Source organism: Aquarana catesbeiana, linkage group LG02 (assembly GCF_042186555.1).
Source record: "Aquarana catesbeiana isolate 2022-GZ linkage group LG02, ASM4218655v1, whole genome shotgun sequence".
Taxonomy (NCBI): domain Eukaryota; kingdom Metazoa; phylum Chordata; class Amphibia; order Anura; family Ranidae; genus Aquarana; species Aquarana catesbeiana.
The window spans coordinates 572,836,340-572,863,376 of record NC_133325.1 but is presented as its reverse complement, the minus strand read 5'-3'; the positions used below and the strand labels follow the sequence as shown (position 1 = coordinate 572,863,376).

The 27,037-nt window shown below is 42.5% G+C and overlaps 1 protein-coding gene across 1 annotated transcript in view; it reads left to right on the top strand.

Annotated features, from left to right (window-relative positions):
* PLCXD2 (phosphatidylinositol specific phospholipase C X domain containing 2) overlaps window positions 1–25,784 on the top strand; it is a 55,284-nt gene extending 29,500 nt beyond the window's left edge. The window contains exons 2-4 of the mRNA XM_073616099.1: window positions 5,550–6,007; window positions 17,973–18,214; window positions 20,431–25,784. Coding sequence (XP_073472200.1) covers window positions 5,550–6,007; window positions 17,973–18,214; window positions 20,431–20,587 — 857 coding nt within the window. The 3' untranslated portion in view covers window positions 20,588–25,784. The remainder of the gene's footprint in view (window positions 1–5,549; window positions 6,008–17,972; window positions 18,215–20,430) is intronic.
* The last annotated feature ends 1,253 nt before the right edge of the window (window positions 25,785–27,037 follow it).

Sequence of the window (27,037 nt, the reverse complement as noted above, 5' to 3'; positions counted from 1 at the left end):
ACTGATCTGTACATTCGGCACCATGTCACATGTCATAGACTGATCAGGGTACGCACAGCCTGGTTCATCCTACCCCTTATGAAAAAAAAATGATTGTTCGCGGTTACTTTTCACCTCAAGTGCACCTTTCGTTCTCCCACCACAGAGCTCACGTTCACTCTGGTCAGGTGATTTTCATTTGGTCGGCATGTCGTTACTTTTTTCAGCTTGTATTTTCTATCATTTGATTTATTACAGTCGTCATGGTGTTGTTACAGGTGGATTCTACATTTTTCATTCAGGAATGGCAAGGTGTGTTCTGTGTGTCTTTTCGTCCAGGGTCATAGCTAGGGGCAATACATACCAGGATCTGTCACGTCTACAGATCTGTGTAGGCTGAGGTTTCTTTTTTAATGATTGTAACATTTGCAATCTTCTCGCCTGTACATCATACGTTGCACGTCACGTACATTCCTATTCCTGCCTACCACGACCTGTAGGTACCAAGCCCTGAGTGTTTGTTTTTAATTGCCTGTCTCTGTGCAACAGGTTACTCGGGCTTGCGCCACACTCACGTAGGGGGTCATGTCATTATTAGTGTCACTCACGCACTGTTTTTTTATTTTCTTTCAGCACCACTCACCATTTTAGTTTAGTTGAGGCTTAGGGCATGGTTGGTGATTGGGCTGACTATATTCAGTTGGTTCTTTCCACAGATTGGAACATGTCACACGTTTCATAGAGAGTGATGAATTTGCCTTCATCCCTCCTACGCCACGGCCAGGAAAGCGGAGTTGTTCAGGCTTCTCTTTTCCAATCCATCTCAGCCACAGCCATCTACCAATGCGGAGCATGTGTCTTTAATTACTTCGCTAACATAGATCCACGCAGTGTTAAACACACTCTCCACTTCTGTTCAGCAGTTACAAGACAGGATGGATGTGATGGAGGCCCGTCCAGCCAGAGTAGTAGTTGCAGCGGCTTCCGCAGATCCTGGGCCATCCGGATCCTCCGTGGGTAACACCAGTGTGCAGCTACCTCTGGCTGTTCCTTCTCAATTACCATCTGTTTCTCCTGCCCATTTTATTCCTGCTAATCTAAAAAGGACATTTTGGAGGGGAAAGATGTCAATCTGGCATCCCTACTCATAGTGTCACAGGACGTCGTGGAGAACAAGGCTTATGCTTGTGGGGAAGTCTCGGTGGTCCTCAAAACCCGTGATCCTAGGCTTAACCCCAAGCTGAGCATTGCCAAAATTGTTCTATCTTTCGGTATCTATAGGGATGTTGTTTGTCCAGTCAGTCCTGGGAAGAAGAGAGGAGCTGAACCTTTATCTCCACAAGGTGGTAGATCTGGCCCACAAATCTGGTGGTCCCACCTTCTACGATTATCACCGATCTTTTTCGGCTAAATTCGCTGCCACTTGGGCACAGATTCAGTTTGGAGCAACATTGATACAGAGCTGTCTTTTAGACATTTTGCTAGTCAAAAGTCTCCAACTTGTGCCAACCGTGAGTCATTTGCCCACACCGCCAACTGGTGTCCTAAACTGGATCATCCGGTTGCGTCAGGATCCAACAGGCCAGGGTCCAGTGGTTCTTCCACGGGGCCTTCTGGGCAGTTTGATAAACTGGGCAAACCCATTAATTTGTTAGGCAAGGCTCAGCTGTGTAACAATTTTAACTACACAGTCTGCACTGCAATTACAACCAGTGCAGACTCCTCCATATTTGTGCCAGTTGTTTCAGGGCACACACCAAGTCAGCTTGTCCCATCAAGGCGTCCAGTTCCTCATGACTGAGCTGAGGTAATATCCCCAGGTTAGATTTCTGGTTGCTTCACCACCTATCCCCGGCTCTTAGGAAGTTTCTGGTTGAAGGCTTTTCTGAGGGGTTTCATACAGGTCTTATCACCCATCCTTTACAGTCGGTTGAATGTGCCAATTTGTTATCTGCTGCCACCAACGCCCGGTTAGTAGATATTTTATTGCAGGATGAGTTAGCCAAGGGGTTCGTCATTGGGTCTTTTGTGTCTTCACCATTTAGCATGTGGAGGGTTAGGCCCATTGGTGTGGTAAGAGGTACATTTTTCTAATAAATTTAGTTTAATCTAAGATCTGTCGGCTCCTCATTCATCACCCATACCTAGTTTAAATTCCCTCATACCTTCAGAGGAATTTTCATTGCAATATTCATCTGTAGACTTAGCCATCCAGCATATTTTACAGACGGGTAAGGGCACATGGTTGTCTAAAGCTGACATTTCAGATGCCTTCAAACTGCTCCCCATCAAACCGTCTCTCTGGCAATGGCATGGGTTCAAATGGCGGGAGTGTTATTACTTTGCTTCCAAGTTAACGTTTGGCTCCAAGAGCAGTCCTTGGCTCTGCAATACGTTTGCCTCAGCTCTCAATTGGGTTTTTTCTTCTCAGATGGGGTGTGGGAAGGTCATTAATTACTTGGATTACTTCTTGTTGTTAGAAAGCCCGGCACTGCCTCCCAAAGACCTTGCAGCACTCACTGAATTATTCATGGACCTGAACGCCCCCTTAGCTGCCCATAAGATTGATGGGCTTTCCACTGTGATTACCTTTTTAGGTATCACCTTAGATACTGTCCTCATGATCGCCAGTCTGCCTCAGGACAAGCTGGTCAGGATCTGGGGTATCATAAACAGTTTGGTCAGGTCCCCGGTGTGCTCTAAGAAAGACTTGCAGTCTCTATTAGGCATGTTCAACTTTGCTATGAGGATTATTCCTCAGGGCAGGTCATTTGTGTCTAGGCTTTTGGCTCTCCTTCCTCTCTACCAAGACGCCGATTCGGCAGTGCAGTTGCAGGCCGATGCTCAGGCAGATCTGCTGATGTGGGATCAGTTCTTGTGTGAGTGGAATGGGATCTCTATGTTCATACATCCACCTACGACATTTTCTCCCAGAGTTTTCTCGGATGTCGCCGCCTCAGTAGGTTTTTCAGCTGTTTTTGGGTGTCAGTGGCTAGCAGGCCCTTGGCCTCCGGAGGCGTCGGACATTTCCTGGTTTGCCCAGACATCAGCACTTTTTGAAACATATCCGATTGTAGCTGCGGCTATCACCTGGGGACCCTCTTGGTCTGGACATACAGTGGTTTTCTTCACTGATAACGCAGCCACTGCTGAGATCATCAATAAGGATAGATCCGGCTCCTGATAATGTTGTTCATGCGCAGGTTGACATTGTTGGGTCTCAGGTATAATTTTCATTTCCAAGGGGAGTCCATAAGTGGGGTCTATAATGTGGCTGCTGATGCCTTGTGCTGATTTCCGGCGTTTCTTCCAACAACATCCAGAAGCGGATCAGGTGGGCAAGCCAGTTCCACCGTTTGCCCTGCTGACGTTGGATTAGACGCTCTCAGGGTGCAGGCATCCATCCTGGTGAATGCGTCACTGTCAAGGAACCCACTCAGGGCGTACAAGACAGCGTGGAGGTGTTTCTGTGGCTTCACGTCCCTTCATCCCTGCAAATGGGTGGGGGGTGTTAAGTACATGATGACTTTCATGGCCTATTGTCATGACAAATTGTCACTGTCATTTAACACCATTAAGCTATACCTTTCAGGCATTCAGCACTTCTTTTCACTTCTCCATCCTGACAGACCGTCCTTTTTTGCAGCTCATCCTATTAAAGCCATGCTTAAAGGTATCCAGAAAACGCAGGGCAAGCCAGGGGTGACATGCTTGCCTATCTCCGGTCATATGTTCTGTGAACTAGCAGATTTGTTGTCCCTTTCACCCTTTGGGTTGGGTCCCAGCTTGGTCCTCAAGGCAGCGTCTTCCTTAGTTACTTTGGTTTCCTCAGACCTGGGGAGGTATCCCTTGCTGGACTTATGCACCAATACTCCTCAAGGGTGGCCTTACCAGGTTTCCGGATCATTTTGCACTTCAACTCCCCAACAACAAGAACCAGCAGACAGGTCAGGGTTTTGTGATCAATTATTACAGAACCAACACTGTCTGGTGTCCAGTGGAGGTCTTGGATCAGCTCGCCTTCATGTTTTCAGCAGCCCCTCTCGACAGCCCATTGCTTCCCTTCCCTACACAGGCTCTTACTTCTAGTCAGTTCATCTCACATGTTAGGATTGTGATTGTGAACTTGGGGTTGAACCCGAAACAGTGCACAGACCATTCTTTCAGGATTGGGGCAACATCCGTGGCATCCAAGCAGGGGGTCCCATCCCATGTCATCAAATACATGGGACGCTAGCTATCATCTTGCTACAGTCGGTATATTCCTGATCCCCATGTGGAGGTCAAACATGCTTTTGCTACTTTGTTGGATTAAGTCTTGGATTAAGTCTTTGTCATGTTTTTCATTAAAGTTCACTTATTGTACCTAGTTGGTGTCTCTTTTGCCCTCTTTTAAGCTTTCTCTTACTGGCGACCATGGCACACCTCAGTTAGGGTTACATCTCCTCTAGTATCCTGACTCTGACTACAAGTTAGAAGGCTGGCCATTGGCTAGCCTGTATTTGTAGGAGGGGTCGGGGCCTTATAATCCCCCTTCTTCCTCTCCCCTAATCCTCCCTCCTTCCCTCCCACCCATTCCGCATTTTTTCCATATTTCATACTCAGGGTATGCCCTCTTTTAAGCTTACTCTCATGGGCCACCATGGCACACCTCAGGTCACCATAATTGGGGTTGCGTCTCCTCCAGTATCTGACTAAAAATATACAATAAGTGATCCTGCACTTCCGGGTGTCGGTACGTGAGGGCGCACTACCGGTGGGCTCGCTCCAGCTATGATTTTACACAGTGGGAGCTGATCATTGGGTCCCACGCTGGCACCCGCTGATTGTTCAATACACACGCAGAATGGCAGTGTGCCTATGTAAACTAGGTAGATTGCTATTCTGTCAGTAAATAAGAAATGGATCCTGTGTTCCTGTAAAGCAGGAACACTGATCCATGTTCCACTTGTAAAAGCACCTCCCCCACTACACTGGATCACCAGCCAGGTACACATTTAACCGTTTGATTGCCCCTGATTTTAATCCTTCCCTGCCAGTGTCATTAGAGTGTCAATATTTTTAGCACCGATCACTGTAATAATGTCACTGGTCCCCAAAAAAGGGTCAAAAGTGTCAGTTAGGTAACCGATTTTTCCCGCTATAAGTTGCTGTTTGCCGACATCAGTAATGCCAAAGCCGGCCACTTTTCAGTGGTCCCCTTGCATGACCTGCATGCTTTTATTTTGATCCTGAAAGGAGCCCAGCACTGGAAAGCCAAAAGGAAATGTCCATTTAATGCAGGCACCCGAAAAAGGACTCCACCTGTAAACAGAACAAGATAGTAGACTCAGTCCTGGATGTCACAATTTAGTTGAGTAAAGTTTTTTTTGCCAGCGATCAGGTAAAGTGAAGGGCAATCAGCATTAGAACAAGAAAATGTTTTTGTTTAATTGACAAAAAAAGTGAGATCCTCTATTTAGATAGTTACTGTGTTGTCTTGATATCTTACACTTAACAGCTTCAACTGCATGATTAATCTGATTATTGCACAAACATATTTATATACAGTTTGACGTTTTATATTTTAGGATCACATGATTCGTTCAGCTTTTGGGTTGATGAGAAATCTCCAGTTGGACCAGATCAGGCAGCATCAATCAAGCGCTTAGCAAAAATCTCGCTGGTGAAAAAGCTGATGAAGAAATGGTCTGTTACACAGAATTTGACTTTTAAAGAACAGCTAGAGTCAGGTATTCGCTATTTTGATCTACGTGTGTCTTCTAAGCCAGAAGAGGGAAGAGAGATCTACTTTATACATGGCCTATATGGAATACGGGTATGGGATGGACTGACGGAAATAAACACTTTTCTGAACAATCACAGCAAAGAGGTTGTATTGCTGGACTTCAATCACTTCTATGCCATGGAACACGAGCACCATTTGTATCTTGTCAATATGCTGCAAGAAGTGTTTGGAAGTAAACTCTGTACAGCTGAATGCGTTGAAAATATAACATTGCAGTACCTCTGGGAAAAAAATTACCAGGTATTTCATCAGAATCATTTTACTAAATTACTATGCACTTTGTTGATTAATAGTAAGGGTGAGGGCACTCACAAAAGATGAAGCCACTCCTAGGACTTCTGCACTCCAGCTCTTAGGTGCTCTCCTCCGGGGTCCTTTTCTCCAAAACGCAATTCAGCAATGTTCTGGAACCACACACCCACTTTCCAAGGTAAAAAAATCAACTTTATTGTTTAACACAAGCAAAGTCCACCCAAGTTCCTCCTTCTAACATTTTGATTCCTGATAAAAATGATTATAGGAAAATATTGAATATATTTTATATGGAAAAGCATTTTAAAAAAGGTAAAGAATTATGAGAATTTGTGAAACATATCAAACGTCCTGCATACTATTCATTTTGCAATGTAAATAGACTGCTTTTTTTTTCTTGTTGTGTTTTTGTAATAAATATGTTAATTTTGACATGGTGAGAGATAAATGGATATAATGGAATGTTTGGTAATAATTGGAATACAACGTATAGTTTTATTGGTATCAATGAGAGGTTAATATAACTTTAAGCATTAAGTGACACTCAACATTGAGAGTGTATATGTGGACTTGTTTACACTTGCGTGCCCTCTTAAGAGCGTTCCACAGTGGATCACTCTTCAGCGAGTGTTTAACATGAGATGAGAAGGCATCATGTTGCCTGCTCACTGCCTATTTTGACCCCTGAAAATCCGCACTACTTTGCCAGTTGTGGGGCAGTCGTGACAGAGCCACATTCAGAAAAAATGCATCGTTTTCAGTGGGCGGTACTACGTAACGGGGGGGGGGGGGGTAATTTTCATGTGTACACCCCTTTGCAATGCAGCTCAGCTGTGTGTTTTTACCATGCCCCAACCGCAAGTGTAAAGGCCTAAATCTTTTCCTCCCCCTTGTTCTATGATTAAGCTTCAGTAGGGGGCAAAACATGTTAGATGGAGGTTCTGGGTGGAATTATTGTGCTTGTGCTGAACATTAAAATTGACAGTACCCTTTGGAAGTGGTGTACAGTTCCAAATCTTTATTGAAGGTAAAGGGTGAATAGATACTTTTAGATCTGTGTCAGACACTTTACTTTAAAGAGACCCTGTCTTCATTTTTTTGACTAATGAAGTAATTGTTGAAGGATATTACTGTACAATTGATATCTTTTTTCCCTTTTTTATGGTGTAAATGGTATGAACATTTAGCATTTTGTTTGTCAGCAGCACCCAGCAGATCTTGTTAATGGATTCTGCACAGCTGCTGTCAGAGAAGAAAAAGAGAGAGATCTGTACATGTTCAACCTGTGCACTCCCGTACAGATAACCTTGTCGCTGGGTTGATGAGTAGCACCAGGCTGTGTAGGAAGAACTTTAAATAGCAGTGGCCAAAGAACTGTCAATGAGCCAGGGATTACAGATAGGATTGCCACACGTCCAGAAAATGTCATTTTTAACACTAGTTAAACAAAAACTAAAAGATATGGAAAAAGTACATTTTAAAATAAGACGAAAAGAATATGCAACTAGTGCAATAGGAGCCTCCCCCTTGGACTTTAAAGGCAGAAAGGAGTAGAGAAGTATATAAAAGGCACTTGACTGCCTTTTATATACTTCTCTACTCCTTTCTGCCTTTAAAGTCCAAGGGGGCGGCTCCTATTGCACTAGTTGCATATTCTCTCTGTCTATAATTAAGGATGTTGGGAGTCCCTCACATTCAATTCCCTTAAAAAACGTTTTTCACATTTTAAAATAAAGTAAGAGCAGAAACAATTATTCAATTAGTTGTACTTTGTCATCCTGAAGTTTACTTGCAAAGTAACAAGTGTTGACAGGGTCATTATTCAACTTTTCATTAGTGTTAACAGAAAACCTGTATTCACTCTCAACAAATAAAATGCAGGAAGCCTGCCTACCTCCTTATCAACTACCCAAAGGCAGTTTGTTGGCATGAAAATAAGTTGAATACTGATTAGTTTAGAGCGTGATAGAGCAGCCAGGTTGTCATTAGGCAATCATGCTGCCTGTTAGTTACATAGCTGTTTTTTTTGGGGGGGGGGGGGGGGGTTTGTTGTAAATCCCATTGGAGATTTTGGATTGAAATGCCATGCCACAGCCCCAAACCAATTGTTTGGCTAACAGTATCAATGTGTTCCCATTGACATTGATGATTGTGTTTGACAGGTGGTGTCACCTGTCAAACGCTGAAAGCCAAGTTAAAATGCAGCCAGGGAAATGGTAGGCGGGCCTGTTTTTAGCACCCCCTGACCACCCATGTGAAAAGAGCTTTAGTGTTATGTTTACTAAGGTAATTAGGAAGTATGTACCCACTATCAACCCACTCTAAAGATGGCTGCACATTATACAATTGTTATTGTTCAATTTCCTTTAGAATTACCTTCATCTATGTAGTGCCTGCCTGATTGCATACATTCTGAAATTGTTTAGGCCTGACCTCATATTATATGGTTTTGGTAAATCTAAGGCCCCTTTCACACTGGGGTGGTTTGCAGGTGTTATTGCGCTAAAAATAGCGCCTGCAAACCGCCCCTAAACAGCCTCCACTGTTTGTTCAGTGTGAAAGCCCGAGGGCTTTCACACTGAAGCGGTACGCTGGCAGGAGAAGAAAAAATCTCCTGTCAGCCGCATCTTTGGAGCGGTGAAGGAGCGGTGTATTCACCGCTCCTAAACCGCTCCTGCCCATTGAAATCAATGGGACAGCGCGGCTATACCGCGGTAATACCGCGGCTATAGCCGCGCTATACGAGGGGTTTTAACCCTTTTTCGGCCGCCAGCGGGGGGGTTAAAACCGCACCACTAGCGGATGAATACCGCGGTAAAACAGCGCTAAAAATAGCGCTGTTTTACCGCCGACGCCTCCTACCGCCCCAGTGTGAAAGGGGCCTTAAGAAAAATTGTACCAGTAGATTGTATAATATGTAGCCAGCTTTAGGTAAACAGTGAGCATGAAGGAATCTCCACTTTTGGCTATTGTATTTAGACAGCCCCAACATCCCCAGCTGCTTGACTGTACAAGCAGTGACTATATCTGATAGGATGCAGTTACTGTTCAGCCAACATTTTCCACCCAGCTCATTTCATTCACAATTCAAAATGTGTATGGCTGGCTTAATGAAATTGTAGTTGTAAGTACTCAATTGGAAAGTTGTGTTCTAAATTTGGTCCAGTACATGAGGGTTGCAAATGGTTGAGAACTGGATAGATCAGTTTGCCTAAGGTAGCAATTTGCACAGGGTAGCATTTATGTATCACTGTATACCCATTTGAGGGTATGTACTATTTATATATATATGAAGATCATGTAGAAAGCACATAGGCAGTTGATGGGAAGATGGATGGAGCCAAATACAGGGCAATCTTAGAAGAAAACCTGTTATGCCCCGTACACACGGTCGGACATTGATCGGACATTCCGACAACAAAATCCTAGGATTTTTTCCAACGGATGTTGGCTCAAACTTGTCTTGCATACACACGGTCACACAAAGTTATCGGAAAATCCGATCATTCTGAACACGGTGACGTAAAACACGTACGTCGGGACTATAAACGGGGCAGTAGCCAATAGCTTTCATCTCTTTATTTATTCTGAGCATGCGTGGCACTTTGTGCGTCGGATTTGTGTACACACGATCGGAAAATTTTATAGCCTGCTCTCAAACTTTGTGTGTCGGAAAATCCGATGGAAAATGTATGATGGAGCCTACACACGGTCGGAATTTCCGACAACAAGGTCCTATCACACATTTTCCGTCTGAAAATCCGACCGTGTGTACGGGGCATTAGAGTCTGCAAAAGACTTGAGACTGGGGCAAAGGTTCACCTTCCAGCAGTACAACGACCCGAAACATACAGCCAGAGATACAATGGAATGGTTTAGATCAAAGCATATTCATGTGTTAGAATGGTCCAGTCAAAGTCCAGACCCAAATCCAATTGAGAATCTGTGGCAAGACTTGGAAATTGCTGTTCACAGACACTCTCCATCCAATCTGACAGAGCTTGAGCTATTTTTCAAAGCAGAATGGGCAAAAATGTCACTCTCTAGATGTGCAAAGCTGGTAGAGACATACCCAAAAAGACTTGCAGCTGTAATTGCAGTGAAAGGTGGTTCTACAAAGTATTAACTCAGGGGGGCTGAATACAAATGCACGCCACATTTTTCACATATTTATTTGTAGAAGATTTTGAAAACCATTTATCATTTTCCTTCCACTTCACAATTATGTGCAACTTTGTGTTGGTCTATCACATAAAACCCCAATAAAATACATTTACGCTTTCGGTTGTAACAAAATGTGCAAAATGCCATAGGGTATGAATACTTTTTCAAGGCACTGTGTGTGATAACAAATCTGTCTGTTCATGATTTAGGCTGAATGAGATTTGACCTCTAAGTGGTTTATCGCAAACTGGTATGCTTAACTGCTCTTTCAGACAATACTTTAGTTGAGACATATTAATAATATACTGTCATCTAAACTGATCATGGTGGGGAGACAGAGTGGAAGCTAATTGTGGTAAGGGTGAATGGGGTAGAGGAGGTGGAGTAAGAGGGATCTGGCAGATGATCATAGACCACTGGGAGAAGAGGCAATGGGAGAGGACTGAGCACTATGAGAGGAAGAGAGTGTAGAAGCTGATTGTGGATGGGGATAGAGATAATGGAGGAAAATGACAAATGACTGGACAAAGGGATATAAATAGGCAGGGGACCTAAACAAAATTAAAATCACAGATTGTCAGACATCCTTGGAAAAAGAAGGGGTCTATTAAGAACAAAGCAAGGATTAGTGTGAGTAAAAATAGGAGATATTGTAAGGAATATAATATGCCCAATAAAGTAGATAACTGAATCCAACAATAATATGAATAGAGTGGGCTACAAAGGGATTAACAGACAAGCAGGTAAATGATAAGGAATATTAGCAGTGTGGGAAACAAATAGTGAAAGGGCATGTTGGAGGACTGGCTGAGCTTGTAAGTATATTGAAAAACTGGGTGAGCTGTAGGGATTGGAGCACACTGGAAAGTGGCTAAGCTGCGGAGCTTGGGGTTCTGTAGGGGACTGGCCAAATTAGGGTACAGTAAAAGAGTGCCTAAGTTTCATACATCAGAACACAGTGGAAAATGGCTAAGCTTCCAGGATAGGGGCATGGTAGATATGTGGCAGAGCTGCAGGAATCTTGGCACTTTGGAGGTCTGGTTGAGATGTGAAGATTGGGTGCAGTGGAATAGTGGCCAAGCAAAGGGGATTGAGGCACAGTGGAGCTCTGCCTAATTTTTATTACTGCGCAGTGAAAAAATGCCAGGGCTGTCAGGATCTGGGCGCAATGGATGAATCTATGGGTGATGGGAATCATTAGAGGAGTGGCTGATTTGTGGGGTCTGGGCACAGTGGAGGACTATCTGAGATGCACGAATATGGGCTATGTGGAAAAATACTGTACTGTGAGTGAAGATTGGCACACAGTGGAAAACTGGCTGAAATGTAAAGACTGGGGTACAGTGGAGGAGTGGCAATGCTACAAGAATGAAGGACACAACCCCATGCTACAGACATGGGGGTTCTGGTTTAGTCAGCAGGTTGGGCAACAGTGACTGAGTGTATAGTCCTAGGAATTTGTGACAACTGGGGGAAATGAAAACAATTAAGGGGGACAGCGAATAGTGAGGTGGTGCATGCATTGTAAGAATCTAAAGCTCAGCTTTTGTAAGTAGACTGTAGGGGCAATGGCCAGAATTCACCTGGACTTCTCTCTCTCCATATTGCAATGGACATATTCACAGAAGGGTACACAGTCAGTGCTCACTTACACACACGTTTCAGCATGTTGAAAAAGATCTATGTATAAATAGCAAGTGCTTTTAAGCATCAGACACCTTTGCAGAGGTTCTAATTATTCATTATAAGGGATGCTCAGCTGAACACATTACTTGCAATTATTGGGATGTGAAGAGGCTGTTACAATAGGTTAAGTGCTAATTAGCATTTGATATCATTGGGATTTTATTCAGCTTGTATGATAGCTCATCTTCATGCTCGAAAAATATATGCAGTATGATGATACTTTTCCATTTGTTTCAGCTCATTTTGTGTTACTTTGGATGGCATATGTTTAGGTCACATCACTAAATTGCTCCAGTGTTCTAGACAAATATATTTTCACACTTGATCCCCGCAGCAATTATTGCTGGATTAGCATCAGTCACCTGCCCACAGTGGCACTTTCATATCATATGTATTACTAGTTTGCATTTATACAGTTTGTCAGCTTTGCTCACCTCTAGCAACACGTTCCTTGATCTGTCACGAGGACTGCTACTAATTAACTCTTAAATCGAACAGCTTGTGCAGCCTAAATCCATAGCAAGGTACACAGAGTCAATCCTATCAGTCTGTGAAACCGTAGAACTCCTTTTTGTCACTAAGAGAAATTAACTGGCATCTCCACGATTGTGGAGCATCTGGAGCAAAGGGTCTAGTTAACATTCAAGTTGATGTATTTAGTACACACCCAATATAAAATCAGTATTTGTTTAAATGAAAAGGTAGGTATCTAGCAAAATAGGGTGCAACATAATCCATAAAAGTAGTTTTTTGTCTTTAACCGAATAGATGGGTTGATCGAAATTATGAAATCCAATAGCTGTTACCTTCAAGCTTTGCCACAAGTTCCCAGAATGTAAAACTGTTTGAACATTGACCTTGTTACCATACCTTCACAACTTAATTCCTCATACCTTCACAACTACTTTTCCTTTATACTGAATTTTCAAAATAACAAATTCAATAATTCTGCAGCTGGATAAAAGATTTACTAAAGCATTTTGATATTTAAATAATACATTTTATAGAGGCCTATCAAATCAGAAAGAGGGACAACTGAGAAAGAAAGAGGGACAGTTGAGAGCTTTGTTGCTAGTGATACACATCAAACGCCCTGCCAAGGTATACCATGAAAAACTTGATGTCATTGGATTGTGGACCTGGATTGCTGTCTATGATTATAGAATGATTGTGTGTTCAGGAAGTCACTGGGATCCTAGCAATGTTGATGTACGCTATCCCTGTGGGGGCCACTCAAAGATTCTGTCCCCCACTCATTGCCTTGACCTTGCAAGTTCTCCGACACCTCTAACACTCTGGGTTCTGACATTTTTGGTTCACAGGAGTAGTCACACTCACTCGTCCCACCAACATGTGAGCCCCTATCATGACCGGCTAGTCTGTAACATTCCGGATGCTGATCGGTACCTTCCTTCCATTCCAGGATAAAGCCTTGGTGGATACTAGCTCCAGGACCAATTCAACCCCCACAGCTCCTGCTTGTGTATCTGTTTCCAGCATGACAAATGGGCCCGGTTGACTCCAGGCTAGCTTGACAGTTGCCTTCATGCAAACAACCACCCCAGGTTGTAACACCTTTTCCTTGGTTGCCAATCTCCACAGTCTTCCAACCTCCTTTGCAGGGCACTCTGTTCTTGGGCTACTCATTTTCAGTCCTGGTGCAGTTTACAATGTATCCTGTTGGGTACCGAACCATCTTCTATCAGTGGGACTAACTATCTTCTTATCAATTCAGTGTTAGTTCCAATCAGCATAGAATTCTATTCAGCTCCCAGGGGCCTAGGGCATACTACTGCCAGGGTGTCAATGTCTCTACCTTCCCTTCTTTCTCTCCGACCAGTTTCATGAGTTCAGGATCGGTGGGGATCACCTGCGTCCCTTTGAGTAGCAATCATAATACGATTGGGTGGTTGAGCCTGACACCCTGCAAAATGCTTTCAAGCCTGACTTTGTCAGCATCCTGATGGTCGATCCTCTTCTTCAGAATGATCTGATGTAGAATCCAGTCCGCTCTGACAACATAATCAGACATTCTTTCTCCCTTGTATTGGTGGGTGTGCTCGAACTTGTACACCAGATCAGGCAGTTTCTCCACCCTACCATAAACGGCACACAGGGCCTCAATGTAATCCATGTCCACACAATCCAGCTTTTCCCTCTGCAGACTCTGTATGACATCTGCTGCAAGGCTCCTGAGACTCTCACCTATCATCTGTCTCTTCAACACTTCTGGCACACACCACTCTTCTACTGCTTGTAAGGCTTGATCCATTCAACTCTCAAACCCTTCTTCTCCTCCAGCGGTTGGAATAAGCCCTAAGAAGAACTACAGCTTTCTGTACCCTTGATGGGCTGAAATGGTACTGTTCTTTACCAGGCTTTCGACTAGTTTGCTCATGTCAGCATAGAAAGAGGCAGGTGGCATACCAATAGCTGGGACATCAGTGTCTTCAGAAGCTGGGCCTACTGACCCAAACTGAGAGCACTCTTCCTCTGGATTTCCTGCTGACAGTAATGGTATTACTTGGACATACACTTTGTGGCCAAACTCACGACATCTTTCTGAAACCTGGCCGGTATACTCACCTTCCACCTTACAAGTCCTCCGACACCTCTGACACTCTGGGTTCTAACATTTTTGGTAAATAGCTAAGAATTTAAAGGCACAAAAATATTTAGGCACACACACATGTAGAGTAGACCAGTTGTATTTATTTACTGATAGAATTATGGCAATGAATTAAACAACAAAAAGTTTGTAACATATGATAGGTGAGTCATAATCACTGAGCTGATGGCAAACTCAATTAGGAAATAAGCAATTAGAACACTCCAAGAACATATAACCAGCAGGACTTAACCCTGTATGGCGTCTATGGTTACAGGCCCAAAAAGGTTAGAGGAGTGACTAGGATTTCGTCAAACCCCTCCTTTTAATCTCCTGACACAGTCCCAGTAATGTGCAAAACTCTCAATTCACACTAAGCAAAATACTTTAAAGTTTTTATACCTAGTCTCTAACAAATAAAGTCATTGGTTACTATAAGGGCCTAGGTAGACACCAGATGTTCTTATGCCTTCTGGGGGTGGGGGGGGGGATATATTCTGTAGTCCTTTTTGTAGAGGAAGACTTTTGTCTTCACCTAGCTCTTTAAGATGTGCACAATGTAATCTTGGCAGACAAGATGTATACTAGATTCTCTCAGTATGGATTAAAGTGTGACAAGGATCTCCTTGCAAGCTTGGTAGAGTGAATAAGGCAACAGTGTCTGTATGCAGTGTCCTTTGGTATAGAATAAATGGGCAAGTGCCCGCTCACCAATTCCAGTGGCCGTCTAGGTTGAAAAGTGGCATGAGGGCTCCGCAGAAGGCCTCTGCAGAGTCTAGCTCAGGGGCCAGCACTTAACCCCACATCGCTCCATGCTACCATCCAGCTGGATCTGGCGTGGATGTGATGAGGGTGGGCTCCAGGCTCCCGGCGAGCCTCCAGGCTGCCGCCGAGCAATCAGATGTGCCTGGCAGTGGATGCAACCGACTCTCTCTTCCTGTAGCGTAGGCCGCAACCAAGCCACAGCACAGTCCACCGCATGAGTCACTGCTTGCACAACCAGGCCGTGGTCCCAAGAGAGCGATCCCACCCCCACACAGGCTTTAGATCACCTCTCCCAGCATTCTGTTCTCTCTTCTACAGCTTTCTGGTACTTGTAGTCCAATACAGTCCGACTTTATTGCAAAACCCTGGCTATTTGGACTACATGTGACAAGATGCTTTGCTTCACTCTTAGGTTTTGGAAACTCTGTTTTCAGGATGTGATAACATGAAGTCCAGGCTGAGCACTAGGAGGGAACAGTCTCACTGTAGCAAGTGCTGCAAAGTGTCTCCTGAATATGCAGGCAATCTTAGCTACATTGACAAGCCTTTCTCTCTATAACAGAATAATATATAAAGGGCCAAGACTTGGGCTAATAATAGAGAAGGTCAGGCTTAAAGGATACTGCCATTTGTGACCTCCCTCAAGTGCTAGCTGTCTAGCCATGGCTGAAGATACCAGACCAGGAAAGTCTGATTTAAGTCAGAACTCCTGATCTGCATACTTGCTCCAGACCAGGTGCTCAGAAAGTGCAATATAAACTTTGCATGTTCAGACAAATAAGCTCTACACACTACACTCTACACTTCCCTCCACACTCAGGGAGATTTTCTTTCACTTATTGCCCCCCATTGGAAGCTTTATTACCACTTGTTCCAGTGATAACTCTAAAGTTTTTGATTTTTCCTCATTTTTTGTTTTGGTGACTATGATCACCAGGACCAAATAAGAGGGTGTATCTACCCAGCAGGAACAGAGACAGTTATATAAATCTGATATGAATTTTAACCCTTTCCTCCTATACCCAAAGCTACAAAAAGTTTTGGCTATACATACACTTTGAGGACAATTTAGGGGGAAAAAAATTGTGTACTTACTGTTATGGTGCTGATTCCATTCCAGTCAGATCCCTATTCCCCACTAGAAACTACAATAAAGTATTTTGAGCAAACTGATTATGTACATAGGTTCCTTGTTCCACAAACACATTTGCCTGCATGACCAGGGTACATTTTTCTCTAGGAGAGAAATTCTGCAGTGCAGACATTACAAATCCAGAACAATAAAACATGGTATAAGACAGATTTATATTAGATCACGGCTTGATGCATACCTTCCTCACTGTGCTGCTACCACTGTGCCAATTGTCAACATACCACAGGAGAATTATTAGTTGTTTACATGCTTTACATGCAAATCTGTTGCAATGCTAAATCCGTCAAATATGTTAGCAAGATTATTAATGCCATCTGTTTGACTACAAGTGCAAAGGCAGCAAAGACACACAGAATTGGTTACAGATCATTTTCTAAATGACAGGCAGACCAATTATTGGGCCTTATTCTGTTAGTAACTTGCATAATAAACCTCCTTTTGAGTGCCAGCACATTATTTTTCACATCAAGTCATTGTATGTTAAGAAACAGCAAAGAAGTCCTTCTCTCTTAAGTTAGCCATACATGCATGAATTGACTGTCATTAACTCAGTGGGAGGCCCTGTTGGCAACGCTGATTGATAAAAGTTGTTTTTGCAGTTGACTTTTGTTGAAGGAATTCGTGGAAAATGAATGGCCTAACAGCGCCTGTATCCATTCAGCTAAAGTCACTTTTTAGTTTCTGACAGGTGGTGGTGCCAGCTGTCAGGATACAATAGCCCATAGGCCTCATCCATCCACTCTATAAGCATGAAAGGAGATATCTGTTTTTTTTCCGTTGAGCCTGCCGCCTAAAATCTATATTGTTCAGCTTGGAGAAATCTACACCTGTACTCGTTGACAGTATGGGACAATAAGATAATAACATAGAATTGTTTAGGCCCTGCAGTTCTGATTGTAATTCAAAGCGGGGAGCCTATGTGCATACCTGGGAATTTTTAAACAGTTTTGTGTGGGGCAGAGATGAATGGTAACACATAACATGTGGTATTCAGACATGTTTAACTGCTAGATGGCATGTGTGATGTAGCATATGGTGTTAGCCACAAAAAGAAAATGTGGTGTACCAGTTGCCATGGTCTGCTATTGATGGTGCAATAGTAATTAACTGTGGTAGTAATATACATAGGAAATTGAAGCAATTCACAAGCAACTATAATAATACACAAGCGTTTGTGATAACTCATGGGAAAATGGACAAGGCTATGGCCTGGCAATTGTGGCAAACCATAAGGAGACTCTCATGACCACACTTACTACATTTGTTCCTAGGCAGCATCTTCTTCCCCTTCTCTCTCCAGTACACGTGTCTTCTTAATAGCCTATAAAAGATGATGGAGGTGCTTAGCCATGCTACTACTATCTTTCTCCTCCGACACAGCATCATCTTACTCCTCTGGAGTAAGGGTAGAGTAAGTTAGGGGTACGCTTAGGAAAGCACTACACTAGGCAGCACTTTCACCCTATACCTCTTAGCTTTTCATCCTTTATATACCTAATAATATATAATGTACATTTTCTGTTACATATGAAAGAATGTGGATGTTTTTTCAAATGTTTTCATTTTGTTTTTTTAAGGTTTTGGTCTTTTACCACTACAATTTATGGAATGAGTACTCCTATTTATGGGCAGGAAATAAAATGCCAGCACCCTGGGCAAACACAACCAACGTTCACAAGCTGCTTCAGTTTCTAGAAACAACTCTTGGAGAACGGTCTAAGCGAGGGACTTTCCATGTATCACAAGCTATTCTAACCCCACAAGTTAAAACCATTGTAAGAGGACTGAAAGCTGGATTAAAAAATACTCTTGTCCACAGGTAAATGTTAAAATACAAACCATTGCACTGGGTAAACCAATATCATTTGTATTTGCTTACAGGCAGTTCCCGAGTTACGAACACCCGAGTTACAAACGACTCCTACTTACAAACAGCCTCAAAAGCCAGCCACTTGTGCTCCACGCTGGTCCTGGATACCTCCGGACACATCCCATACTGCAGTACTACATGTACTGCATGGCCAGAAGAGCCCCAGATAACATAACAAGCGCCCGGAACATCCCACATCCATGCACAGGCGGACGTTACACTTACGAATGCTGTGTTCCGACCGGACGTTACACTTACAAATGCAGTGTTGCGACTTGCGAACAACTTCGAACAAACCTACAGTTCCTATTGTGTTCGTAACTCTGGAACTTCCTGTATTTATTAAATTATATAAATAATATAAATATGAAACAAATTGTTTGCTACAATTTTATGAGGAATTTATATATCCAAAAGCAAAACATGCATTTCAAAAGCTGGTTATCTCAAATTTACTAAACATCATCAATTAGACAGGCATTTCACTAATATTGATGTCATCTCTATTAATTAGCCCCCCTCCATGTAAAGTTACTAGCCTAAAACGTATTTTAAGAAAAATTGCAGTGAAAAATGAAAACTTCCCTCAGATCCCAACTTCTGGCTCATTTGCCTAGGTGCTAGCAGGGCAGGGACAAGACAAGGGGTGGGCAGGAGGGACGGTTGCCATGGGAGCAATGGTTTACTGTAGGGATGAAGGCACCTTCCTTCTGTTGCAAGGTTGACCAGAGAAGTGACAGAGGCAGAGATTTTAACAAGTGGGTGATTGCTGGGTGTAGGACCTCCTAAGCTTGTACATCATGAATGGGGAGGGGGCGCAGTTTGGCATCTTTGCCCTGGGCGCTGGATGAACTTATCCCAGCACTGGGCGCTAGTGACGTTACTGTATTTTTTTTGCAGCCACCTAGTAACCCCCAGGCACTCAAATCTCACAAGAATGCACCCCTGCACTGCAGAAGAGTGTATACTCTTGAGATTTGTGATCCTCAAGCTTCTTGGAGAAACTTTGTAAATCACAGCAATGTAGGAACAGGCATCGCAGAGGTTACAACTGTGGTCAAGTCTCTGCCTTTAGAGACCTGTATGGCCTTTATTTACCACACATATCCAGTGCTTTGTTGTTGGTGCAGTGCGTTAAAGTTTCCACTATCCAAAGTCAATGCAAGGCCCTGGTTATTACTGGCTGTAGCACTGTAGTGACTGGGCACAGTGGTAATCATAAACAGGGAATACTCCCCAGTAATGTCCTACTGTTTGGCACATGTTCAGTCCAAGGAAATGACAACCAGCTTTCTTTGTGCGCCACATCATATGATGTACAGTCAGATGGTAACATCATGAAAAACACTGGATTAAGCTGGATGACACTTCTAACAGTACACAACTGGCACCGCTCTAACAAGCAGAACATAATAGTGGAACATATATGCATCCAAAGGCATTGAGTACTGTATATGCTTATATACATCAGGGCACAAAAAAAATATTTTTATTGTGCTGTAAAATCCCTGCAAGTTCTTCATTAATAATGGTAATGTCTACCTTGACCAAAAATTGCATTGAGATTAACTCCACATCATTAGTGCTTGTATTGCTTTACAACAGCATTAAAGATGAACATTAAAGTAAACAATTACATTTAGTGGTGATTCTGAGCAATGACTGCTTACCTAAGCAAGCTATATATTGTATTCCCCCAATCCTTTCAGATTGTTAGTTTCTGGTGTGTCTGGTCTTCGTAATCCATAAGAGAGGACACCCCATTTTAAAGGCCATAGGGGGATGCAGACTTAAATGAAAAATCCATCCTATACTTTGTTCACCCAATACAGAATTAGTAGGTTCTGGTGGACTTAGACTTTAAAGCTAAATGCCAGACAAACATTTGAAACATATTTAAATATAGGGAATGTCTTACTTGCCAAAGAAGTTGTAATTCTGTTGAACCTGTTTTGTAATCTAGGTACCATATAGTATTGACAAGACTAAAGCTAATCAATTCAGCTTAGTCCAGGACTCGTGAAGGTCCCCATAACCATAACAGGACCCATAACCCATATCACAACATAGCATGCACAAAGCCATGCCTTTTTAACATACAGGATATGATGGTTACACATTTTGTATGTATTACGTTGTGTCACTATGTCTTTTTTTCCCCCTAGGAATCTTCCAATGATATTGAACTGGGTGAAGATGCAGAGGCCAGGTGCCATGGGTGTTAATATAATTACATCAGATTTTGTAGAACTGGTTGACTTTGCAGAGACAGTAATTGGACTAAACTATCTTCTACTAAGAAACAAAAAAGACGACAGTTAGCAGAAAACATCAGTTCTGTATTTACCCTGGAAGGAAAATGGAATATAACATGAGTCAAGATAATAATCTTACCATTGCTGTTCCTGGTATTTGAAATACATCTACCTCTTTCTTGCATTTTAATTTTCCATGTTTGCTATATAAAGATCATCTTTGGATATTGATTACTAGAATCTCCTTTTCTCATTTATGAGTTAATAGAGTAACATGCATGCCAATTAATTAGATGTCAGCTTTCAATAGGCTAAACACAACAGAGTGATAAAAGATGAAATTGGATTGAATGCTATGGGTGACTGCATACCTCTGACCTTCACAATGTCTTATTTAATAAGTCCAATTGTGCTGTATGATTGATATAAAAATATAAGATATAAACATGTTTTTCTCACCAGAATGCATGCTGCTGAATCACCCAAATGTGGGGAATATGTAAAACGGTGAGGACACAGTTGGCCAAACAATAGTGCAACAAATTTTCCAGAAAGCTACCAAGAATTTATACTCCATTGACATATGAAAGAAAAAAAAAGGAATAATATTTTCTTTTTATTCCAAGATGTCTCTCCCCTCCCACTCTGATGTCAAGCATATCCTACCTGCTTTTATGTTTGCTAAACCATCCCCGCCATGCTCACATGCTGTTATTAGAATTTTCTGCAACAGCTATAACTATTTGAATTATCCATACCTCCATCATTTTTATCTAGTAAAATAACTACCGACTAGTTTTTCGGTTCAACCTTTTGGATATAGAGCACATTCAAGAGATAGTGGAGATGCCAAATGACACATTTGTGTGCAATATCAGAGAAGTAACCATAGAACAGTGATGAGAAACCTTGGCACCCAAGATGTTTTGGAACTACATTTCTCATGATGCGCAACCACACTAGTCCATAGTGTATAAGCATCATGGGATATGTAGTTCCAAAACATCTGGGATGCCAAGGTTTGCCATAGGGAATCAGCTGCTGCTACATAAATTAAGTATAGGAAGTGATACTCTGTTAGTAGAAAATAAATATTAGACAATATATATATAAGGCCCCTTTCACACAAGGCGGACTCCGCTTCCACGGAGTCCGCCTCGGTCTGCCGGCTCTGCGGGAGAGCTCTCCGTTGATCTCCGCTGAGCCGGCGGATGACAGGTCCCTCTCTGCTCACTGAGCGGGGAGGGGCTTGTCAGACGCCGCTGTTGCCTATGGAGGGATCGGATGAAAACGGACAGCATGTCCTTTTTCATCAGATCTCACCCGATCCGCCAGTGACGGATCCGGACGTAGGGCCATCCGTCTGCTTTTTGCAGATCGGACCGGGTTGGATGTCAGCGGACATGTCTCCGCTGCTATCCGTCGCTCCATAGACTAACATAGAGCGCCCGTTCAGGTCCGCCGTCAAAACTGACAGGCAGACCTGAACGGTCCGACCGTGTGAAAGGGGCCTTATAAATATATTCTCTCTTTATGGAACAAAAATGACACCAAGTGGAAATTACAGCCATATAATGTGTACATCTGCTATGCCTACAGTCACTGAAAATGGCTTTGGTCATGCTTCTCCCCACCCCAAATCCACATACAACAAGACGACTTGTTCAGGTGTCAGACATTTTGAATCCTTTTAAGCCTGGGCTGCCTAAGTAGGGCCTGTATGGTTACTGCACCTCAAAATGTCTGCACAAGACAATGTTCAACATGTTTAACACCTTTCATGGTTATGTTGTCATCTTTAGGACCTCTACGATTGGCACTGTTCAGCTTCACTTCCAGGTTGTAGAGGGGAGGCTAGGATAGTAAAACAAATTGGCTCATGCAGCTGTCTCTCGGAAGCTAGGAGGAGGGAGAAAGGCATGGCTTGCCAGGTGCTGTGTGTTTCAGTGGATGCACAGTGCGATCACGCATGCATGAATGACTAATTTCCAGCCAGATGGACAATAGAGACACGACAAACAAGGAGGTAGGGGGAGTGGTTAGTGCCACAGCCCGGCAGCTGTTTTTGAGTTGTCAATAGAACAGGAATTAGGTTAGAAAATTCTGATAGATAATCTGTTCTGCTGACAACTTTAAGAGGGGCCAAACTTTAGAGGCGCACAGAAATTTTTTTTTGTTTTAGTATGTACTATAGGATTGTAACACACCTGAGACACCTTTGGGCACTCCAAATGTGTGGCACATAGTACTCCCTCACCCTCCTGTCAAGCCCTGTTGCGAGCCACGTTCCTGTCTGAACAATGTGTCCGGGTTTCGGGTAGGCTTTAACACATGATTCGAAACTCGGACTGGCCGAGTGAATCCCAGAAAATCTATTTAAAGGGACACAGAAAACAAAGGGATAGATAATAACCATTCCCTTTTCTATCCCGAACTAAAACAAAAATGTTTTGACTTTACACTTTAATTAGACAGTTCTTTATAAAACAGTAAAGACTAATGCATGCATGTGGATTTGTTTTTAAAATGCCTATTATTCACATGCTGATCCAAAACCATGCCATACAGCAAAATGTAATTTAGTATTTTTTAATGAAAGTCAAATTTGTGTGAAGTGTCAAGTAAACAAAATGTATTTCAGTTTCCTAAAAGTCTTTTCACATATTATATATGGAAGGACATGTCACACATATGCTAAACCTTGGCATGACAAAAGTCCCCCACAAAGTGTTAGACTTTTAACTGTCACAGCTGGTGCCAAACTCTGACCTAAGATAAATAAATGGGGGCAAGTGTTTTCTATTTTCTCTCATAATGACATAGTTTACAGTTCTGACCCATTTTAAAAGGCCAAGAATATGCTTTCAGTTCTGTAATAATTATACCAAAGTTTTCTGCTGAAATATTTCTCCCCCTCCACTTAATCTCTCCCTATCTCTCTCTCTCTCTATATATATATATTTGTATGGGATATATATATATATATATATATATATATATATATATATATATATATATATATATATATATATATATGTAAAACGCAATGTTTTCTGAACAGATACACAGCAAGATAATAATAAGCATGATAGGATATTTAAATCAGTGAAGAAAGAGAAGCATTCCAAATAAGCTCTCCACTTAAAAGATTTACCCTGAAGTAGTGTATGGTTATATGATTGGTGCTTACATGCCACCAGTTTTGTAGGGTTTTTCTGTAGTAACAGACTGTTGGTTCCAATAATCAGCCTGGAATTGGAATGTTAGAACTACATCAACTTCATATGCTGTAAACAGAAGTCAACCACAAAGATTATTGAGGAATATTTTGGACACTAGAAAGTTGGTTGTAAATTTTAGTGTCTCTTAATTCTTAAGCCAGCTATAGACGCTTGGAATCTCTGCCAGTTTAGCAGTGACTGGCCAAGATGTGAACCATGCATGGGCAGGCTGATTTTACCCAAGTCTATCGATTGATCAACTTGGGCACAACCAGCCTGTTGGATTTTTCATGCAATTATTGCCAGTGACTATAGCCGCTAGCAATAATCACAGTAAGTAATCCCAGCTGGGGTGGCTCCCCTGCACACCCCACCTGGGAGAGCATAACAGCTTTGCGGGAGGGACTCCTCACCGTGCTTGCAGGGAAATTCTAGAATTCTGGTGTCAACATCGAAACTTCCTTGATTCAGAGATTTGGGAGGCATTTAAACTATACAAGGGCTAAGGTGGTAGGGAATGTGCTTCAAGACAGACAGTTGCTTCACTCTCAGGACAGATGGTTCTGGACACTGTGGAATCTACATGTCAGACAAAATCCAAGAAACAATTCTCGACCAGCCTTTGGAGGCCTGAGGGTACTTTGTTTAGTTCTTTTATATTGAAGCTATCTTTAGCAGAGAAATTAGCTATATCAGCCAAACAATTCCACCACCGTTGCCTTGCTGAACCACAAGGTCAGATACAAGGCCACAATAAGACCACTTTGAGCTACCTTCCTTGGAAAGTTCTCTTATGAATTGTTAAAGCTCATGACTGTCATGCTGTCAATATGTTCTTCCATATATACATATACATATGCACAAATGTATGTTTATTACAACCACCACCACCAAGTATATTAGAGTGAATCTGTAGCAAAGTATAACAAAATAGTAAGCTATTTTTTTCAGAAGTGAGAAGGCAGCATAGAGTGCCAGTACATAATCCAGCTCTTTGGATCCCCTAAAGCAGGGGTAGGCAACCTCAGCCCTCCAGCTGTTTAGAAACTCCCATGAGACATTGCAAGACCCTGACAATCACAGGCACGACTCCTAGAAGCAGAGGCATGATGGGATTTGTAGTTTCACCACAGCTGGAGGGCTGAGGTTGCCACCCCCTGCCCTAAAGTGCCTATGTTAACTTTTTAAAAGCTGGAGCAGAAGCATGCCAATATGTCAATTTTCAGTCCTGTTCCTAGGCACCAAGGTGGTGGTGGAGAGGTTGATACTTTGGAAGGAGGTTGGTAAAATAAAAAGTATACTCTGTTACCCTATGCTGCCCACTCTTCTCCTGAAGAGTTAGTGTTTACATTGCTTTTTAATTTTAATTTATTATTATAACAACATACATGTGGTGAGTATTTGGCACTGTCAAATTACACACTGCTAGGATTTATGCCTTGAAGTGTTTGGTAAAAAGGCAATTTGTATTAACTCAAATGACTAAAGATTCTCTGTATGCTTTGCCTTCTTTTGCTTGACCTCAGCTTCTAGTTGAGTAAATTACAAAGTCTGAGTGTTACTTTATTATGAGATTTTGCAAATAAGCTGTTCTGAACCATGGGGTTGAAATCGTTAAAACAAAAGCTTCAGGGAAGTTTTTAGAACAACCATCAAATTGTCTACTATCAGTTTCCCAGTGAAGGTCAGAAAATGGAGGCTATGTAACTGGTTGTTTCGGTCAGTAACGACCCTTTGTTTTCCTTTAACTTCTATCTTCCCATTTGCTAGGTGGGTTGTATAATTTCAGATAATTAATCCTATAAAAGGCTGTTCAATGGTAATGCTAGGAGCCTATACTGGGGATGCCTCTATGAACTTGTAGCAAAATAGAAGAACATTTGTTAATTGTGATATTCATAAGTATGGGTCTTTCTGCTTATATATCTTGGGTATTTTATGTATGTAAATAAACTAGTATAGTTGTACATGCCTTGCTATTTAAAGTTTATAATAAAAAGTAACTCTAAATACAATAAAAAAAAACATATTTTACTTACTAAAGACTTGGTGTGTGATTTTTGTATACTGTACTGCTTGATGCCTGGTTCATGTTATTGTATTTTTTTTTCTATCATTGTCCATTGTAAATATGTAAAATCTGATAGGCGAGGTAAGGTTTACACTAGTCTGTCACCTATGACACTAGACTATAATTCTGTATATAGAAAACTAAGAAAGAAAATCAAAATCAGTTGTATTTTTACAGTAATGCTGTGATTGCCAAATAACAGATAAAATCAACATTTTCGGTATCTTCAGTGTTTTAATCTCTGTGTCGAAGAGTTCTGTCCTTGGCAGTGGTGGCCCGTCCATAGGGGGCGCACGGGCACTGCTCAATCCCCCCCCCCCCCCCCTCCAGGCAGTCAAAAATTTTTTTCTTAAACTGGCCCTTAAAAAAAAAAAATGAAAAAAAGATCCTTAAGTGCACTGTGTTCGGACGCCGGACACAGTGCACTATGGGAAGCGCCACATCTCTGCAATCACGAGATTGCAGACACGGCGCTTCATTTTGGGCTTTTGTCCTGCCTTGCGGCACTTTCCAAAGCACCAAGTAGCTTCCGCCCGATTGACATCCGAGTTAGATGTCACTTCCTGTTTTCTCTCTCCCATTTCGCCCGAGAGAGAAAACCGGAAGTATGAGGAGCGGACTCCTCCATTGCTGCTGCCAGTGCCACACAGCAGGAGAGGACACCACACAGCAAGGTAAGTGCCGTACACAGGCTGCATTTCATGGGGCACAGGCTGCATTTCATGGGGCACAGATTGCATTTGATGGGGCACAGGTTGCATTTGATGGGGCACAGGTTGCATTTGATGGGGCACAGGCTGCATTTCATGGGGCACAGGCTGCATTTCATGGGGCACAGGCTGCATTTCATGGGACACAGGCTGCATTTCATGGGGCACAGGCTGCGTTTCATGGGGCACAGGCTGCTTTTCATGGGGCACAGGCTGCGTTTCATGGGACACAGGCTGCGTTTGTTGGGACACAGGCTGCGTTTGATGGCACAGTGGCTGCGTTTGATGGGCGCAGTGGCTGCAATTGATGTTTTTTTTTTCAAAAATGTTTCAGTTTGTTTGTGCCCCCCCAAAAATGTTGAGCACCAGCCACCACTGGTTCTTGGGGATAAATGTTGTTGTCATTGCAAGATAGAGCAACAATGCCTTCTGTTGAATAGGTCTTTGGGAGCAAACTATAGTACAGCGAGCCAGATTTAGTGAGCTGCATGTTGAATTGCAATCTGCAAAAACAA